This window comes from Hyperolius riggenbachi, chromosome 11 (genome assembly GCF_040937935.1).
Source record: "Hyperolius riggenbachi isolate aHypRig1 chromosome 11, aHypRig1.pri, whole genome shotgun sequence".
NCBI lineage: Eukaryota > Metazoa > Chordata > Amphibia > Anura > Hyperoliidae > Hyperolius > Hyperolius riggenbachi.
This window is the reverse complement of record NC_090656.1, coordinates 9825980-9847496: the sequence shown is the minus strand read 5'-3', so window position 1 is coordinate 9847496 and position 21517 is coordinate 9825980. Positions and strand designations below refer to the sequence as shown.

The window sequence follows — 21517 nt, the reverse complement described above, 5'->3', positions numbered from 1 at the left end:
TTATATATGCTGTTAATGTCAGAGCGGTATGTTAATCCAAGTTTCATAGATTTGCACCTAATAGATATAAGGTGACACTAGTGTTTAATAAGGCCAATGTAATACAGATGAACAGAGTTACCCTTTAACATTAGACTCAGATTCTCTTATTGCTGAAATGCTGTAGTCAAGAGCTAGTACTGTGTGTGAATTCTTATCTTTCAGGAATGTGTAACAGATATGATGCGCCTGGCACTGCAAACCTCCCATCGCAGGATGTTTCCATTCCCACAAACTGAAATCTTAGAAGTATCCTTGAGAGAATGGACTACGGGCAGGAGACAACACCAGGTGCTATGCTATGGGAAATCTCCTCCCTTCTGTGCAATGAAGAAAAAACCCTCCGAGGCATGCATTCGTTATTGGACAAGTAAAATCACATCATGCCTACGTACTTTGGGGTATAAGGGCCAATGCACGGCGGAAGTGAAGCCAGAAACCTTAACTGCCTGAATCTTTTTACTAGGCTCACTTGGTTTCTCGCATGTATACATGTTATATTTTTGAATAAAGCCATATCTTGTTTTTCTTTTCATCTCCTGACGTATTTTTTGAAATCTTGGTGTAATGGTAAGAAAGTGACTTCCACAATATTCACAGAGGGAGATACTGCTTGCTTGACAACTGGAAACAGCTGTTATTTCCCACAATGCAACTAGGTTCACAGACAGCTGTCATGACCTTGGCCCTGACATCACACTGTGGGAGGGGCTTCACCATAATGGGCAGGACTCAAAAAGCTTTTTCACCAGTTTCCCTCTGTATTCACCTGATCTATGTTACATTTTAAAAGGGAACCTGAAGTGAGTAAAATTATTTAAAATAAACACATGACGTAGCTGTAAATTAATTTTACATACTTACCTCACCGTCAGTTCCTCTCAGAAGCTCTCCATTTTCTTCTTACAGCAATCCCTTCCAGTTCTGACAATATTTTGAATTTCGATCGCGAAAATAGAGAAAACTAAAAGGCGTAGGGCGACGATTTAGGGGTCGTCAGAAAGAGGAGAAAGAGAGCTTTAAAATGATATCCATCTTTCCATAGTTACATTGTATTACACAGGGCAACTTTTTCCTAAAGTCAGCAGCTCCATTCAGCAGAAAAAGTCGCCCTGTGTAATACAATGTAACTATGGAAAGATGGATATCATTTTAAAGCTCTCTTTCTCCTCTTTCTGGCGGCACCTAAATCGTCGCTCTACGCCTTTTAGTTTTCTCTATTTTCGCGATTGAAATCACAGCCGCGGCAATTTCAATCGTGAAAATAGCGAAAACTAAAAGGCGTAGGGCGGCGGTTTATATATCATTGGAAGGAGGAGAAAGAGAGCTTTAAAATGATATGCATCTTCCCATAGTTTCTGCACTGCTCGGAGTCCCTTTAAAGTAAGAAAAGTAATGTTGAAATGAAGTTAACCAGGAACAACTTAATTTGCGAGATTATTTTGCTTGTAAATGTGCTAAAAGGTTATTTTTATCAATTAGGTGATACATAAGTCATTTATTAGAAGTTTTGTGAATAGAGCCCAATATCAGCCACACAGATGTCCCCGATAATCAATCTGAGAACAGGTAGAGACTTCTCGTGGGGTATCGGCTACAGGTTGGGATGAAGGTCAGTCCTCTAATTCCCATTTTTTTTAAACCGCCTTGTCACCCCCAGGATGTACTGTGTAAGCGGTTTTACTGTATCCATCCTCCCTATATTCTGATACGACTCAGACAAGGGCTGAAAACCTCTTTTATACAACAGACATGTTTTAAAAAGCTCAGTCCAGGTTTGTTGTATGACTTATGTTTTCCAACCTTAGTGAATGAACTCCACATTGAGTTGTGGTTGCTGGGCGGAGCTATGGCAGGAAGCCTGGAAGAGGAAGTGCCTCCGGCGGTCACGTGACACAAGTTTGCCACAGAATTACAAAGTCAGATGTTGCCAGATTGATTTTTAGACAGGATACATAAATCAGTGGATAAACTGCTGTATAAATAGGGGGGGGGGGGGGGGATACAGAGTTTGTAGCGGAGTTTGGAAGAGCTCACGGATTTAAGTCCGCCTCACCTGTTGGCACTCCTGTCTCGGCCTCCAGCAGCTGGTAGAGTTTGTTGGAGTAATCGGCCATTTCGGTCTCTATAGAAATGTGTTTGACCGTGCTGACGGCCCCGGCACAGAACCGCGTGGACCCGGCGCCCAGCCTGGAAGAGAGAAGGAGCGATGGAGTCACTGCTGGTTATCAGCACACATACAATCAGTACACCACAGCCCAGGAAATGTACTGTCAACTTTTACAAAATGTCATAATGATCCTCAATATTGTAATAACCATCACCTAAAGGCGTACTTATTAGGGTTACTTGGGAGCTGCCATTCAGTTATTGGATTTTAGGGTCAGGCATCATGAAGAGGTTAAAGAGGTCCTGTAGTGACATAGTAGAATGCAGCAAATCAGGAGACCCACTTTTAGGGATTGGTCACATGTAGGGCGTTCCCGCCTTTTTTTAAGCACTGGCGTTTTTCAAAATCGCCCTAAAAGCGTTCACATCTGAGTGGTTCAATTCCGATCCGCTCACCAAAGCGCTGCCTGTACCATTTTTGGGGTGATTTGCCTCAATTGAAGGTATAAGGAAATCGCAAAACGCTTGAAAAAGTACTTTGTATAGCAATTTCCCCAGCGCTTTTAAGAATAAATACATTGTATTTAATTATTTCCTGGTCAAAGAGTTCACTTCCTGACTTGCGTCAGGAAGTGAAAAAAAAAACAAAAACAAATCGATCTGCAAAAGCGCTTAGAAAAAACATAGCACGCTGGTAAGCGCTTATAAAAAAAAAATCACTCACAAAATCGCAAACGCTGTGAACAAATCCTAAGGGCTCAGACACACTGTAAGCGCTTTTCTGAGCACTTTTTGGCCTCCAGAGCTTTCTGAGAGCTTTTTAAAAAAACTCTCCCATTGACTTACATTAAAATTGCACCATTTTACCGCAATCACGATTTTGCCGAGATTTTAATGTAAGTCAATGTTTTTAAAACAAATCTCTCAGAAAGCTCTGGAGGCCAAAAAAGCGCTCAGAAAAGCGCTTATAGTGTGTCTGGGCCCGTACAGTAATGGTCCTGGTCTCAGCATCGGAAACACCTCCTGTATCTTTCTATTGCTGCATATTAGTATTTAGCACTGCCCTCCCAGTGATGCTTAGCTTAGGCTGTTTAGCTATGTGGAATTATCCTCCTAGAGCATTGTTTTCAAATTCTCCGAAAAAAAAAACATTCCACAGAGATCCCCTGGCAAGACTAAAATGTCACAAGTGATACGTTTCAGAGTGTAAATCAGGGAGAGGAAAGATTTTACAATGGGCAAACACTGGCTAAAAAAATGCCAAAATTAATATTGTACAAAAAAATAAGCAATGTTCCCGTTGGAGCTTGAGTGTGTCGTCCTAGTGAGCATGCTCAAACCATCAACAAGCAGCTTTTCCCAGCGCTGGAATAGCCTGATGGAGGACAACAGGGGAAGCCTCACCAAAATCCAGAGGATCCCCCCCCCCCCCCCTCCTGAGACGGGTACCTCATAGGCGCACTATTTTCCCTTCATGTACACTTTAAAGGACAACTGAAGTGAGAGGTACATGGAGGCTGCCATATTTCTTTCCTGTTAAACAATACCAGTTGCCTGGCAGTCCTGCTGATCTCTTTGGGTGCAGTAGTGTCTGAATAACACCAGAAACAAGCATGCAGCTAATCTTGTCAGATCTGACAACAATGTCAGAAACATCTGATCTGCTGCATGCTTGTTCAGGGGCTATGGCTAAAAGCATTAGAGGCAGAGGACCAGCAGGATAGCCGGGCAACTGGTATTATTTAAAAGGAAATAAATATGGCAGCTTACCTCTCATTACAGTTGTCCTTTAAGTTTTCTCCTACGTGATATTTTTACGGATATGAATAAAATGTGTCTTTAAGCCTCCAGCAAGCCAGAAAATACTGAGAATAATTGTGGCAGTACTTCTTCACCTATGTTTTCCAATTACTGAAAAGTTATTTTACAAAGACGAAAAATGATCTCCAAGGAGAAAATGAGGAGGAAAAATATGAGTTGAATCAGGGTCAGGCCTGTAACCCACTAGAGCGGGTTTTTTTTTAGCGTTTAGGGAGTGCTTTAAATTGCTAGTGATCTCCCAAACGCTCTGCTAATGTAAATGGATGGGACAAATTCCACTAAAGTGATAGGTCAAATTGCAATCGCAGGACAAGCAGCATTTTGGGAGTGTTTCCAGGAGCAGGGAAATCGCTTGCAAAGCACTACCACAAATCGCTAGCGATATCGCTTTCTAGTGGGTTCCAGGCCTCACAGTACTCCAGAAAAATGTCTCAGACATTGGAAGACATACGGGTGCCCACTCTCTGATACTTTGAAGTTACAGAGGAACTGTCTGAGGGGAGGGGTCATCTCAGCAGCCAATGAGAGGAGAGGGAAAGGTTGTGCACAGTCTTCCAGCAGAGAGGGCTATCTGCTTACCTGCCCTGCTCCAGCAGCAGGATGTCCCGCCAGCCCAGTTTAGTCAGGTGATAGGCCACGGAAGCTCCCATGATGCCACCTCCACAGATAACCACTTGGGCGCGAGGTGGCAGAGGCTGGGCCACCATGGAGGACGCTCGCTGCTGGGGGCACCTGCACCGCCAGCCTCGCCATCGTATGTGGCCTCGGAAGTCAGCCAGCAGGCGGGCGTGCATGGTGAAGGTCGATGCCAGCGAGGAGTCTGCAGGGAGAGGAAGACAAGATGAATCCACAACACTGGCTGCTGCCCGTCTGCGATCCCCCCCCCCCCCCCCTCCTTCCCCTGAGAAAGGAATCCTGAAGACAGGACACAGCTCTGTTACTATATGTGTCCCAACACACAGCTAACCAACCTTGAGGGGACATTATGTGCAGCATCTGACACCACTGTGACACAGCCACCCTGATTTACTAACACTGGAGAGCCAGGAAGAGCCTGTGTAATCCACACACCAACAAAATTCGTAAATCTAGAGGCCTCAGCTTCAATGTCACAGATGAGGCTCCATAAACAGTCCAATCTATGCAGCACCAATCTGGACTCAATCAATGATATCAGAGGAATTCTTCAAGTGGGTGGGCATAAGCTTAAGCTCACACATTAACCCATTCCAAAGAGAGCAGCTTAGCCATAGTCACAAGCAGGGCTGTGGAGTCGGTCCAAAAATCCACCGACTCCGACTCCTCAGTTTAGGATTCCACCGACTCCGACTCATCTAATTTGCATATTACAATTTTGTTGATTAAAAGTATGTAACATGAAATTCGTCTCTTAACTGCCAACGCTTAGGAATGTTACAAGACAACTGAAGTAAGAAGGATATGTAGACTACTATATTTATTCCCTTTAGACTAAAACTAGTCCTTGGTAAGAGTACTTGTAAAAGGTACAAACCGGAGCAAAGAACATCTATCAGGCCCTAGGCAATGTAAGTGTGGGTACATGTAAGAATGATGTGCAGGTACTCTGCAGGGGAATGAGGAGATTGTAAACAGACAACACCTCTGTGTTCAATGTGCACAGCATTCTCCGTGGATTCCCTGCAGCTCTGTGGGGAGTGCATATGTAGAGTATAGTACTACTGTGTAACAAAGTAAACCTGAGACAGATTAAATTAAAGTTTTATACATACCTGGGGCTTCCTCCAGCCGCCTTCAGGATAATCAGTCCCTCGTTGTACTCCTCCACCACCTGGATCTTCTGCTATGAGTCCAGGTACTTGAGCCAGTCGGGCGTAGTGTGCATGCGCACACTCCGCCGCCAGGAGCATACTACACCTGTGCAGCACTATTGCGCAGGTGCAGAATGTTCCTGGCTGTGGGAGCGGCATGCGGCCGGACAGTGCTGACTGGCTGAATTACCAGGACTCATAGCAGAAGATCCGGGTGGTGGAGGACAGCGAGGGACTGATTAGCCTGAAGGGGGCTGGAGGAAGCCCCAGGTATGTATAAAACTTTACTTTTCATCCGTCTCAGTTACCCTTTAATTTGTAGTCACCAAACCAAATTTTAACAACATATCAAATTATTTGATTTCATCAGCAAAGGGAGTGCATACATTTGCATAAATCAGCATCAGTGCAGAATTATTTCCATCTCATTGACCATCTCTATTAGTGACACAGCTACACATCAGTCTTTATTCTTACAGCATAGATGTTATTTAGTATATATAAGAGATTCCTGTGTACACATCATATATACTGTACAGTCACAATCAGATATGTATATCTGACCTTAAAAATACGGGGACTGCATTATAGAAGCAGCACAAGTAACTAATTTTGATTGGTTTATTTCATTTTTGTGGACTAAGCACAGCTACTACTGTATATATACTGTATATATATATTATTTTTAATGACTATTATCTGAGAAATAGAACATTTTATCATATTTTCTATTTTAATTACAGTTACAAATTCATTAGGAGTTGGAGTCGGTGCATTTTTTCCCGACTCCGACTCCGACTCCAGGCACCCAAAATTGCCCGACTCCGACTCCACAGCCCTGGTCACAAGAGAGTCTCTCTATTCTGGAAGGCTTTTTTTCAATTGGCACTTTTATTGGCCTGAGGAAGCGACTCAGACCAGCGAAACGTGGTGCCTGTGCAAAATAAAAACTCTTTGTTTACACAAAAGTTTTCGTCACTGAGGTAGGCTACCTCAACCTTTTTCTAGTTTATTCTGTTTTTAATGGTTTTATAGTACATACACCTCTTCCCCCATATATTGTGCATTTTAGACTAAAGTCCTTGTTCAGGCCGTTAGGTGATTGCGTGCCCAGACGGTTGTGTGTTATATATTGGTGATGTTTGTACCAGTTTTTTTTTACAAAAATGCATAGAAAAAGGCATGAAAACCGCATACCATTGCGTTTCCATTGACTTTCATTATGTGCGCATTTGATGCGTTTTTGCGTACTATGCAACAAAACCAGAGTTACTGAAAAGGCATATGCATTTTTGATATATTTTTTTTTTCCTGCAGCCCATAGACTTCCATTAGCGGCAACAACGCAGCGTTTTCCGCAACGCTAGCGTTTCTGCTAAGTGTGCACCTAGCCTAAAAATCATACTGCTAGATAGACCTGTGTTAGGCCTCGTTCACATTACAAATGCGGACGGGCACGCACGTGAAACGCAACGCGTACGAACGCACGCCATCCGCGTTTGTATGCGTTGCGTGGCTGATCCCATCACTAAAAAGTGAATGGGACAGCCACGCGTTTTTGCAAAAAATGCGTGCAGCATGCGTTCCCGGACCACATGCAGTGTGAACATCAGACATTGCACTCTATGCAATGTCTGATGTCGTGCGTGTCGGCCACCTGCACGCGTTTCCAAAACGCGGCTGGAAACGCGTGCAGTGTGAACGGGGCCTTACCAGTTGCCTGACTCTCCTGCTGATCCTGTGTCTCTAATACTTTCAGCCACAGCCCCTGAACAAGCATGCAGATCAGGTGCTCTGACTGAAGTCAGACCGGATTAGCTGCATGCTTGTTTCAGGGTTGTGATTCAGCCACTACTGCAGCCAAAGAGATCAGCAGGGCTGCCAGGCAACTGGTATTGTTTAAAAAAAAAACATCCACATGCCTCTCAGTTAAGGTTCCCTTTAACATTGAGTCTGAATTGCCTCCGAAATGCTGCAGCACCTGCGTTTCTTTGGGGGGGGGGGGGGGGGGGGGAAATCACATCATTCTGGTGTGATCCATCCCATTAAAAAACATTAGCCAAGCTCTAGCGTTTTAAAAAGCGCTTAGAAGCGCTCTTGGTGTGCACCCGCCCCCAGCCGTATTCCTCTCTGTGTGCCCTGTTAGCAATTGTTATCACAGCATAGCAGAGTCCTTACTTCACTTCCTGCCCTCTGGGATCCACTTCCCCAAACAAGAAGTGATTGCATCTATTCCCAGCTGGAGCAAAGACAGCAATTCAAACCTGCAGAAATAAGAACCCTTTCTCACTATCCTAATTGTAAAAATAAAAATTCAGTCTGAAGTCCTCAACTTAAAAACATAATACAGAATGTGATGGAGAGGTGCCAATCCTGCACCTCGGCCTCACAGTGATGACATATAAACAGACAAGTAGGTATTGTCCTAGGCCTTCATCAAGCAGAGATATTATGTGACACACACAGCGATAACATAAGCCAAAGTACAGACAGTTCACCGCTACTTCCATCTACCTCTTAAGGTGCCCATTCACGGTACAATTTAAAAGCGTTCAATTTTCCCATTTATTCGACCAAAACGATCGAATCGAATGAACGTTTAAAATACATTTTTTTCCGATCAAGAAAAACGAATATTATCCCTTTTTTGTTTTAAATTAAAATCTGATCGGACATGTTGGAAAAATCTTTAAATTCAATCTAATGGAATAATCCAAAATTATCTAATAAAAAAAAAAAATTGCACCATGTATGGGCACCATTGTATCCACAGTGATAACAATGGGGAATACCGTACAATCTTGTTATAGTAAACTCTGACAAAGTAAAACTCCTGGTATACAAACACAGAACATTTAGATTGCTATAATAGCGCTTTTCTCCTGGGGACTCAAAGCGCCAGAGCTGCAGCCACTAGGACGTGCTCTATAGGCAGTAGCAGTGTTAGGGAGTCTTGCCCAAGGTCTCCTACTGAATAGGTGCTGGCTTACTGAACAGGCAGAGCAGAGATTCGAACCCAGGTCTCCTGTGTCAGATGCAGAGCCCTTAACCATTACTCCATTCAGCCACTGAGTGTCCATGTCCTGGCCAAGCACCATCATAAGTACATGCGAGTAGCTCCTGGTATAGTAAACATGGACATAATACAACTTCTGTTATAGTAAACTAGTTTTTTTGCCCCAATACAGAAGCATCCTTAAAGGACAACTGCAGTGAGAGGGATACAAAGGCTGACATATTCATTTCATTTTAAAAAATACAGATTGTCTGGTTGTCCTGATGATCTATTTGTCTGCAGTAGTGTCTGAATGACACCAGAAACAAGCATGCAGCTTATCTTGTCACATCGGACAATAATGCCAGTAACACCTGATCTGCTGCATGCTTGTTCAGGGTCTGTGGCTAAAAGTATTAGAGGCAGAGGATCAGCAGGACAGCCAAGCAACTGGTATTGTTAAAAGGAAATAAAATGGCAGCCTCCATATACCTCTTGCTACAGTTGTCCTTTAAAGGTAGGGTAAGGGTCCTTTCCCACAGGCAGCTGAGAAGCGGTGAAGTCACCGCCTGTCAGCTGCTCTCCTGCACCTGCCGGGCGCTTTTTAGCACCCAGTACCTAATACAGAAAAATGATCAAAATGATAATACAGGGTTATATAAATATAGAGGCAAGTGATGCACAACCACCTCTAGCACACAAAATAATAATAATAATAATAATATAATGTAGAGGGAACAGGGGTACACATCCAACCCAGCCCTGACATACAGCATTTAAAGAGACACTGAAGCGAAAAAAAAATTATGATATTATGATTTGTATGTGTAGTACAGCTAAGAAATAAAACATTAAGATCAGATACATCAGTCTAATTGTTTCCAGTGCAGGAAGAGTTGAGAAACTCCAGTTGTTATCTCTATGCGAAAAAGCTATTAAGCTAGTGGTGGAGAGGACTGTTATCTGACTTTTATTATCTCAACTGTTCCTGGACTGTTTACTTTTCCTCTGCTAGAGGAGAGGTCATTACTTCACAGACTGCTCTGAAAGAATCATTTTGAATGCTGAGTGTTGTGTAATCTGCACATATTATAGAATAATGCAATGTTAGAAAAAACACTATATACCTGAAAATAAAAGTATGAGAATATTTTCTTTGCTGCTAATCTTCTAGTAATTATTCATAGTACACAACCAATTCATTATATCATTTTTTTTTTCGCTTCAGTGTCTCTTTAATCAATACAGACACTCTCCTACTTACTCACTTGAGTTACAACGCTTCAGAGATACAGAGCGGTTTCCATGCACAGAATACACAATACTGTTATTATAACACATTTTTGTTGTGAAATGTTACAGTATTGTATAAACTGTTATAAGTAGTTTAAGACTTTTAAAAGAACATGAAAAAAACAACAACATATGTCCAAATACAGAGTCGAAAGCAAATCATTAATCTAGGTTTCAATAAATTTAACATGGGTCTCAACTTACAAACATTTTCACTGAACCTGTTTGTAAGTAGGAGACCGCCTGTGTATATAAAAAACACAACAAATGTGATACACAATAACAAAATGATGCAACACTGTAAATTATGAAATGGGGGGGGGGGGGGGGGCAGTACTGAACACACAAGTGTCTTCATGGTAGAATATATTACACAGTATAATAATTGTGATATAGCGTAATACTGTATAATACGTAGACAGGACAGTGCTGGATCCCCAGATCCCACATATACAAAGGCTGCATGGGAAAGGATAAATTATAGAGAATGTACATAGGGTATATGTCCTGGGTCCCCAACCCCTGGTCCGCAGCCCACTGCCAGTCCGTGGGCCGTTTGCAGCTGGTCCGCGGGTCTGGCCTCTCCCTCCTCCCGCCGCTGTGTTGCCTTAGCTGGCAGTCGCTTCCTCTTTTACATTGCCTGGTCAGTCCCCTCCTTCAGGCCCCGTCTTCTTTTACAGCAGTGCGTCTACCGGCTGCTGTGAAGAGGCAGGAAGCAGGGCAGCGGTTCCCCTGGTAACGTCGATATCCATCGCCGCTACAGGAAGCTGCTCTCCTGCTTCCTGCCTATTCACTGCAGCCGGGAGACGCACTGCTGTAAAAGAAGATGGGGCCTGAAGGAGGGGGCTGACCAGGCAATGTAAAAGAGGAAGCGACGCCAGCTAAGGTAACACAGCGGTGGCCACAGGCAACTATACTCCCTATACTGGGGCAACTATAGCTATAGCAACTAGCTATACTGGGGCAACTATACTCTCTATACTGGGGCATCTATACTCCCACTGGGGTAACTATACTACCTATGCTCTGGCAACTATATTCCCACTGGGGCAACTATACTCAGTCTACTGGGGCAGCTACACCTAGATACCCTACCTGTACCTGGCTACCTACATACCAATGGACTCCAAATCATTTTGCCGCCACACCTGACCCTCTTCCCCTCCCCCACGGAAACCACCATGACACCGCCGCACATCCCCGGTCCTTAGGGAAAAGTTTGGTCTGGATAGCGGTCTCCAGGCCGAAAAAAGGTTGGGGAATCCTGGTATATGTGAGACAAAGCAGTAGCCCAGCTCTGACACATACAATGACACCCTGGAAGAGAATATAGTAATAATGATAATGTATAATAAAGAGAATGTAATATAAAATACAGCATAATAGAATGTAAAGGGGGCAGTACCAGCCTGCACCCAGCTGTGACACATACAAAGGCTGTATGGTAAAAGACTTAATATACAGTATAGAGACTCTACTATATAATACAGAATAATACGGCATAAGGGGGGCAGTGCTGCACCTCAGCTTTGACATATACAGAGAAAATATACAGTATAGACCCTGGGTTCTCAGCAAGGGGTACTTCTGATAGGCCCAGTGGCCATTCAGGCTTGATATAGTTAATAAAGTATATTAAAAAAACAAACATTAAATGCTTGAAAATTTGAAATCCTACAAAACAACACCAATATAGTATTTAAGCTAATTAAAATCAATTACGAATTCTTAGAAATTTAGAAACAATGACAGTGTTTGTGTTGAGTGGTACTTGAGATAATCTCACAAAACCAGGGGTACTTATTGAGCACAAGCTTTGAAGATAAGAACATGCCAATAGAATCTTAAAAGGACAACTGAAGAAGTGAAAGGTATATGGAGGCTGCCATATTTATTTCCTTTTATTCAATACCAGTTACCTGGCTGTCCTGCAAATCTCTTTGACTGCAGTAGTATCCGAATCACACACCTGAAACAAGCATGCAGCAGACTTTAGTCAGAGCACCTGATCTGCTGCATGCTTGTTCAGAGTCTACGGCTAACAGTGTTAGAGGTTCAGCAGGGCTGCCAGGCTACTGGTATTGTTTAAAGAGAACCCAAGATGTGTTTGTCAAATCTTAACAGCACACAGAGGCATGTTCTGTGTACAATGACCTGCCTCTGTGTTCTTCTATTGTGACTCCAGCCCCCCCCCCCCCCCGGTCTCTGCTGTCCCCCCCCCTTAAAAAAAAGCACCAGGCTAGCGACAATCTGCATCTCGCTAGCCTGCTATTTACCTGTGCTTGTCGCTCATCGCATGTAAGTACTTCCTGGGTCGTGGCTTAGCTTCTGATTGGTGGAAGCTTACAGAGGCGGGGAGGGAAGGGACACAGGCAGGAGAGTTGTGCAATACAGGAGGCGGGGGAGCAGCAATTAGCGACAGCCGCAGGTAAATAGCAGGCTAGCGACAAGCAGATTGTTGCTAGCCTGGTGCTTTTTTTTAAAGGAGTCATCAGGCAATATACATAAAATAAGTGGTACTTACCGGGGGCTTTCTCCAGCCCCAAGCTCCCAGCATGTCCCTCGCTGCAGCTCTCCCTTCAGCCGTTCGCCACAGCTCCGTCCCGGTCCCCTGCGATGACGTCAGGGCGACCCCCAGGTCGGCCTGTACTGTGCGTGCGCGAGCGGCGCTGTCAATCACCGCCACGTGAGCCGGAGCGAACTGCGCAGAACTACTACCACCTGCGCAGTCCACTCCGACCCACGTGCCGGTGATTGACAGCGCTGCTTGCGCAGGCGCAGTACAGGCTGACCTGGAGGTCACCCTGACGACATCGCCGGGGACCAGGACGGAGCTGCGGCGAGGGACATGCTGGGAGCTTGGGGCTGGAGGAAGTCCCCAGTAAGTAGCACTTATTTTATGTATATTGCCTGATGACTCCTTTAAGAGGGGACAGCAGAGGCTGGGGGAGAGGGGGGTATTACTGGAGGCACAATAGAAGAACACAGAGGCAGGTCATTGTACACAGAGCATGCCTCTGTGTCCAATTGAGATTTGATAAACAATTCTCGGCTTCTCATTAAAGAGAATCTGTACTCTAAAATTTTTACAGCAAAAAGCATACCATTCTATTCCTTATTTTCTCCTGGGCCCCTCTGTGCTGCTTCTGCCACTCTCTGCTGCAATCCTGGCTTGTAATTAACAGTTTTAGGCAGTGTTTACAAACTACCCAGCTTGTGATAGGCTCACATAAGCAGAGTGTGTGAGTCATACAGAGTGTGCAGGGGGCCCGGAGAGGGTGTGTATAGCTTCTATCCAATCACAAGCAGCACAGCACATTCCAGCCTGACTGCCTCAGCCCGACAGAGGAGAGAAGATTAGATCATATAACAGAGATAATACAGCCACTGTGCAATTAGGAGAGGCTGCAGTAAGCCAGCACTAATTCAGTAGGAGACCTTTGGCAAGTCTCCCTTACACTGCTACTGCCAATAGAGCGCGCCCTAGTGGCTGCTGCTCTGCTCTGGCGCTTTGAGTCCGCAAGGAGAAAAGCGCAATATAAATGTTATTTGTCTTGTCTAAGAGCACATTAGAACAGGCAAAGGAACTTCTAGGATTTAACCTGCTGAGCGGTCTGGACGAGCTCAGCTCGTCCAGTACCGCCGGAGCCTGCCGCTCAGGCCCTGCTGGGCCGATTTGGCTCAAATAAAAAGCAGCACACGCAGCCGGCACTTTGCCAGCCGCGTGTGCTGCCTGATCGCCGCCGCGCCGCGAGCAGCGGCGAAAGAGGGTCCCCCCAGCCGCCTGAGCCCAGCGTAGCCGGAACAAAAAGTTCCGGCCAGCGCTAAGGGCTGGATCGGAGGCGGCTGACGTCAGGACGTCGGCTGACGTCCATGACGTCACTCCGCTCGTCTCTATGGCGACGATGTAAGCAAAACAAGGAAGGCTGCTCATTGCGGCCTTCCTTGTTTATTCTAGGCGCCGGAGGCGATCGGAAGAACGCCTCCGGAGCGCCCTCTAGTGGGCTTTCATGCAGCCAACTTTCAGTTGGCTGCATGAAATAGTTTTTATTTTATTTAAAAAAAAACCTCCCGCAGCCTCCCTGGCGATCTTAATAGAACGCCAGGCAGGTTAAGAACTAAGGCTGAAAATTTTGTTACAGAGTCTCTTTAAAGAAGAACTGTAGTGAGAGGTATATGGAGGCTGCCATATTGATTTCCTTTTAAGCAATACAAGTCCAGACGCAGCGCTGCGTAATATGTTAGCGCTTTATAAATACAATAAACTTGTATTATTATTATTTATTGTATTTATAAATACAATAAATAATAATAATAATACCAGTTGCCTGGCAGCCCTGCTGATCTATTTGGCTGCAGTAGTGGCTGAATCACACCAGAAACAAGCATGCTGCTAATCTTCTCAGATCTGACAATAATGTCAGAAACACCTGATCTGCTGCATGCTTGTTCAGGGGCTATGGCTGAAAGTATTAGAGACAGAAGATCAGCAGGATAGCCAGGTAACTGGTATTGCTTAAATGGAAATAAATATGGCAGCCTCCATATACCTCTCATTACAGGTGTCCTATAAGAAACAATGGTATAGAGAATGCACTATAATACAGAATAATATGGGAGGGGGAGGGGCAGCTCTGACACATACATATAATACACAGCATGCTACACACTGCTGAGGGGCCCCAGTCACATGACATACCCGCAGCCTCCCCACCCGCCGCCACAGACACTCACACTCAGCCCCGGAACAGAGGGCGACAGTCGCTGTAACCCCTGACCTCTCCGCTCACGTCTCTCCTCACACAGCGCGGAGTCCTCTCTACTGACGTCACACACACAGACCTCAATCCCACTACCTGCGCGCGCGCTCCCGAGAATGTGCCTCCACAGCGCGCCTGCGCAATGCTGCCCCACTGTGCGCCCCCGAGAATGTGCCTCCACAGCGCGCCTGCGCAATGCTGCCCCTCTGCGCGTCTCCGCGCTCCCGTGCGGAAGGACCGTCACATGGTACAGCACCAGACACGCCCCCTCTAGTTTACCAGCTAGGCACACAGCTCCCACGACATACATATAACCTGGAGAAGGAGGCGGCGGCAGAAAACAAGAGAGGAGGGGGAATGTACCAGTGTCACGTGACTGCCTCTCTATCCAGAGTTTGGGAAGCGCGCTAAGGCATCACTGCGCAGGCGCACTGAGTACAGCATGAGCATACCCACGGGGACGAGCAAGCGTGTGCTTGAACGCGCCGGTCCCCCTCAGCTGACCAATCAGCGCCCTCGTGCCAGACCCGCCCCACGGCTGTGTTTAGCTGCAGCACGTGGTCCGTGCGCCGCAGCGTCCAATCAGCTGGGAGCTGCTGCGGCCAGGCTGCGCGCTATTGGTTGGCGTCGTCACATGCGTGAGGCCACTCCCGAGTTATGTTACCATGACAACAAAACTAGCATTCGCTGTCACGAAGGACCCAACATCAAAGTGGGAGGATCCAATAAACGTCACACAACAGAGGTGCAAACCTGGGAACACGCCCTTTTCTATAGCGGGATGGGGCGGAGCTGCCGCAGTCGCGTAGCAACCGTATAAACAGGACTGAGGGGCGTGAAGGAGGAATAATAACAATGCAGGGTGTCAGGAACATGGATTCTGATTGACCACTCTGAACTCAGATAGTAAATTAGATGAAAATAATTTTGAGTTGTCGCAGCCTTATGGAAATATTGTATGCAAATTTATTCAGCTTGAAAATGAACTAATAATATCCTGCTGAGGTAAATATTGATTGGTCCATTTTCAAGGTGCATAACCCTGCATTAACTCAAAATGATTGACATCTCATTGATTGATCAGGGCCAGGCAGAGGCAAGAGAGGCTCCTGCTCAGGGCGCAGAGTAGGAGGGGGCACAGGGCGGGGCAGAGGCGAGAGAGGCTCCAGCCTCAGGGCGCAGTGTAGGAGGGGGCGCGGGGCAGAGGCGAGAGAGGCTCCGGCCTCAGGGCAGAGGAGAGAGGCTCCAGCCTCAGGGCGCAGTGTAGGAGGGGGCACAGGGCGGGGCAGAGGAGAGAGAGGCTCCAGCCTCAGGGTGCAGTGTAGGAGAGGGCAGGGCGCAGTGTAGGAGGGGGCGTGGGGCAGAGGTGAGAGAGGCTCCGGCCTCAAGGCAGAGGCGAGAAAGGCTTCAGCCTCAGGGCGCAGTGTAGGAGGGGGGCGCACAACTTACTCAGCTATCATTCCCATATTGTGTTTGAAGCAGATAAAATAAGAGGCAATACATGGCAGTGACTGCAAGCCAGATAACTACAGGATCTTTTCAAAAAATTAGCATATTGTGATAAAGTTCATTATTTTCTGTAATGTACTGATAAACATTAGACTTTCATATATTTTAGATTCATTACACACAACTGAAGTAGTTCAAAGCCTTTTATTGTTTTAATACTGATGATTTGGGCATACAGCTCATAAAAACCCCAAATTCCTATCTCAAAAAATTAGCATATCATGAAAAGGTTCTCTAAACGAGCTATTAACTTAATCATCTGAATCAATGAATTAACTCTAAACACCTGCAAAAAATTCCTGAGGCTTTTAAAAACTCCCAGCCTGGTTCATTACTCAAAACCGCAATCATGGGTAAGACTGCCGACCTGACTGCTGTCCAGAAGGCCATCATTGACACCCTCAAGCAAGAGGGTAAGACACAGAAAGAAATTTCTGAACCAATAGGCGTTTCCCAGAGTGCTGTATCAAGGCACCTCAGTGGGAAGACTGTGGGAAGGATAACGTGTGGCAGAAAACACTGCACAACGAGAAGAGGTGACCGGACCCTGAGGAAGATTGCAGAGATGGACCGATTCCAGACCTTGGGGGACCTGTGGAAGCAGTGGACTGAGTCTGGAGTAGAAACATCCAGAGACACAGTGTATAGGCATGTACAGGAAATGGGCTACAGGTGCCGCATTCCCCAGATAAAGCCACTTTTGAACCAGAAACAGCTGCAGAAGCGCCTGACCTGTACTTGACACTGGACTTCAGGCATTTTGGCATTTCCCTCTCCCCAGTCTTCCTCCAGACTCTGGCACCTTGATTTCCGAATGACGTGCAAATGTTGCTTTCATCTGAAAACATTATTTTGGACCACTGAGCATCAGTCCAGTGCTGCTTCTCTGTAGCCCAGGTCAGGCGCTTCTGCCGCTGTTTCTGGTTCAAGAGTGGCTTGACCTGGGAAATGTGGCACCTGTAGCCCATTTCCGGCACACACCTGTACACGGTGGCTCTGGATGTTTCTACTCCACACTCAGTCCACTGCTTCCACAGGTGCCCCAAGGTCTGGAATCTGTCCTTCTCCACAATCTTCCTCAGGGTCCGGTCACCTCTTCTCGTTGTGCAGCGTTTTCTGCTACACCTTTTCCTTCCCACAGACTTCCCACTGAGGTGCCTTGATACAGCACTCTGGGAACAGCCTATTCGTTCAGAAATGTCTTTCTGTGTCTTACCCTCTTGCTTGAGAGTGTCAATGATGGCCTTCTGGACAGCAGTCAGGTCGGCAGTCTTACCCATGATTGCGGTTTTGAGTAATGAACCAGGCTGGGAGTTTTTAAAAGCCTCAGGAATTTTTTGCAGGTGTTTAGAGTTAATTCATTGATTCAGATGATTAGGTTAATAGCTCGTTTAGAGAACCTTTTCATGATATGCTAATTTTTTGAGATAGGAATTTGGGGTTTTTATGAGCTGTATGCCCAAATCATCAATATTAAAACAATAAAAGGCTTGAACGACTTCAGTTGTGTGTATTTGAATCTAAAATATATGAAAGTCTGATGTTTATCAGTACATTACAGAAAATAACGAACTTTATCACAATATGCTAATTTTTTGAAAAGATCCTGTAGAGATTAAGGTGTTGGGGGCCCTGGGACACCTCTTAGTCTAATATCACCCAGTGTGTGACGGCTGGGGTGGGAGGGATGGGGAGAGGCCTCTTAGTGTAATAGCAATCAGTGTGTGACGGCTGGGGTGGGAGGGATGGAGGAGGGGCCTCTTAGTGTAATAGCAATCAGTGTGTGATGGCTGGGGTGGGAGGGATGGGGAGGGGCCTCTTAGTGTAATAGCAATCAGTGTGTGACGGCTGGGGTGGGAGGGATGGGGAGAGGCCTCTTAGTGTAATAGCAATCAGTGTGTGATGGCTGGGGTGGGAGGGATGGGGAGAGGCCTCTTATTCTAATAGCAATCAGTGTGTGACGGCTGGGGTGGGAGGGATGGAGGAGGGGCCTCTTAGTGTAATAGCAATCAGTGTGTGATGGCTGGGGTGGGAGGGATGGGGAGGGGCCTCTTAGTGTAATAGCAATCAGTGTGTGACGGCTGGGGTGGGAGGGATGGGGAGAGGCCTCTTAGTGTAATAGCAATCAGTGTGTGACGGCTGGGGTGGGAGGGATGGAGGGGCGCACTTTGGTGTCTCAGCCTTGGGTGCTGGAGGACCTTGTCCCGGCTCTCTGATTGTCCCTCCCTATTCTGAACTACTGCTCGGTTTTTTGTTTTTTCTCATTTTCCGACTTGAGATTTTGGCAATTCAAAAAGAGCCCAAGCCTACCAGAACGATTCCTGCGGCAATTTCAGAGCGCCAGAACCCTATGAGACCCAACCGTGATTTCCACAATGACTTGCCAAGTGCCAACCTCCCTCCAAACCATCACTGTGAAGGCAGGCATGGGCTTTCCAGTTGTTAAATATTCAACCTGTCACATGACAACCTGTAATAATAAAAAAAATAAAAATGGCTGCAGCACCATGGCTCTGTATGCCCCTGCAGAGTTTAAATATGCACCCTGATTAAGTCACAATTTTGTCATGTAAACTTGCGTTGCGATTTGTTAACATTAGTGCATCATGACGCACAATGCACGGCAACTCTGCGTTGGCACATCGCCATTGTTATCCCGCATCACAACACAGCAGGTGTGGGCTGCAAACAGAGAAAAAGTATCGCTATAGCAAGTCACATGGCATTAGTGCGTCCGTTTCAATGCAATTTAACGCTGCTTGACGCATTTGGTGTATAAGGGGCCCTAAAGTAAACCCGAGGCAAACCTTAGCCAAAAAGACCAGATACCCACATAAGTAGAAGAAAGCCTCTGGATCCTCCCACGTCCTCCTGACCCCTCCCCGCTGCAACCACCTGGGACCATCCTGAAGAACACGTTATCATGCTGCACCCGCGTGAGTACAGCCGCACCTGCACAGTAGCACTGAGCCGCTTGTCTACAAGAGGCTTCAATCTACCTAGGTATGTTTTTTGTTGCCGGTTTTGCCTTTAGTACACTAACATTATACAGTAGTATTTTTTTGTATTTATTTTGGTGGTGGGGGGAGCTTTCCTCAGTAGTTAGAAGCCTCTAGATCAGAGGTCAGAAACCTTTTTAGCTGAGAGAGCAATAAATGCCACATATTTTAAAATGTAATTCCGTGAGAGCCATACAATATGTTTCAAACTGGGACAGTAGGGCTCACGCCCCTGTTGCCATGGCGATGTGTATACAGTTGATCCGCCGGCCAGCGGAAGTGTCAGGCACGTCTTCAGCTTCTCTTGAGTTTCAGCAACATCAGCAATTTCCCCGAGAGCCAGACAGGAGAAATACTGACTAACAGCTTGTACAATTAGCTAGCTGACTTGGGGGTTGATTCACTTTGTAGGATGAGATCCCTACACTGTGGCCCAATAGGCTGCCTGTCAAGTGCCAAATCAAAGTGCAGGGATCTCTTCCTACAAAGTCACTGGACCTGACATGGTCCAGGGAGGGACAATTGGAGTGGCCGTTAGTTTTGAGGTAGCACAAGTTAGTAGTGCATGCTACAGCAGAAGCATGCCTACTTTGAAAATTTTACTTGCGCTGCTTGAGCGGTGTAGCTTAGAGAATCAACCCTACTGATTTGTCTGTGAGCCAGATGTAGCCATCAGAAGAGCCACATCTGGCTCCTGAGCCATAGGTTCCCTACCTCTGCTCTAGATGATCCAGAGATCCTCTTCAAGCTTGTAAACGCTGGTAGTACAGCCTTGAGAAGCATCTGTGAAATCTTGAAGAATTGGTATAGGGACCCTCTGCTGGAACGGCAGGCTGAAGAAGAATCGGGAAACCTTACCGAATGCTTTAAGCGGAATTGGAAGAGACACTCCTATCGAAAGGTTGATTTGGCCATACATCAAATAATGTACGGCTAGCTTTACTCATGCTAATAGTAAACTAGCCACCGTGTGCGCAGATCTCTGAACAATGGAACTGTTCCCACCATTTCTACATTTGTGAAAGGGGGAGTCGGCTACTGATTGGGATGAAGTTTAATCCTGGGTTAAAGGAATACTATCGATTCACATATTTTTTCAATTAACACAGGAATTGTTTGGGAAGTGCTGCTAAGTACTGGTGTATACATTTTAGTAGCAACTTCTTTGTTTACTGTTAGCAAAATACATTCAAACTTTACTGACGCCAAAACTGACGGTTGACTGAGCCATGAGGAGAGGGGAAATTCCCCTCACACTTGATCAGGTAACTCTATGTGTAGCTCTGTGTGTGACAGAGAGAGAGCTCCCAACAGCTGCAGCTCCTGTGTCCTGTGTTTCTGACTGAAGTGTCTGAAGAGAGCAGAGGAAATGTAACTAATTGTCACAGCTTTTTATACTGTTTTTGCTTTCAGAGTTTGATATTTGCTTTCTGTAGTCTGATATGCAACTCTGGCTGTGCATTGAAGCAGACACCCTTTCTGCAATTGATTTGTCCCAATATAGCTAAATCCTACCCTCAATTAATTACAGCTTTTGCCTCTGATATTGAACATGAAAAGTAGGAAAAGGTTTACACAGCTACTTAGACATTATTTGTGCATTGTCACTTTAGGACACTTGGGTATCGATAGTATTCCTTTAAAGGTCCCCTTTACAGGCTTCCTGAATAACCGCAGTGACGTTACCTGATAAACTTGACATCCATTCGGTCCCCGAGCGCAGCTAGAGAGTGCTCGTTAGGAACAAACTATGTAGGGTGGAGGAGAAGTATATCAGCTGTGTGAGAGGCTGATAATACTCCCCTACACAGCGTTAGTTCATCCCACGTCACCTACACAAGTGTGGGGTTGGAATCAGGATATAAGGTAAGTTTTTCATCTTTATGTGCAACAGTAGAAAAACCACCACCTTGTCATGGATTCGCTGGTGCCACCTGCACAATCACACTAAATCGAGCATACAATGCATGATTCGGAGTATCCATATAAGTCTTAGCTTTTTTTTTTTTTAAACAATGTTTCTTTCAGCCCAGGCCTCTGCTCTGGGGAAATGGTTGTTTCTTTATTCTTCCCTAGAGAGAGGACAATCAACCCAAAAGCTGATCCACCTCGCATTCCTTGTTCCTATTTCATAGAGACACTAATAGCCAAGTTAGAAAAGCAGACCGGTCATCAAACCATTAAAGCCAAAGACATTCGCCA

At 45.7% G+C, this 21517-nt stretch overlaps 1 protein-coding gene across 3 annotated transcripts in view; it reads right to left on the bottom strand.

Annotated features, from left to right (window-relative positions):
• Positions 1 to 15221, bottom strand: part of PDPR (pyruvate dehydrogenase phosphatase regulatory subunit) — a 71813-nt gene extending 56592 nt beyond the window's left edge. Inside the window, exons 1-3 of one of the 3 annotated variants that reach the window (XM_068259955.1) lie at positions 15171 to 15221; positions 4549 to 4789; positions 2096 to 2229 (exon numbers count right to left, since the gene is read on the bottom strand). In XM_068259955.1, coding sequence (XP_068116056.1) covers positions 2096 to 2229; positions 4549 to 4763 — 349 coding nt within the window. In that variant the 5' untranslated portion in view covers positions 4764 to 4789; positions 15171 to 15221. The other 2 variants (XM_068259956.1, XM_068259954.1) reach the window with 2 other exon arrangements.
• Positions 15222 to 21517: the final 6296 nt, after the last annotated feature.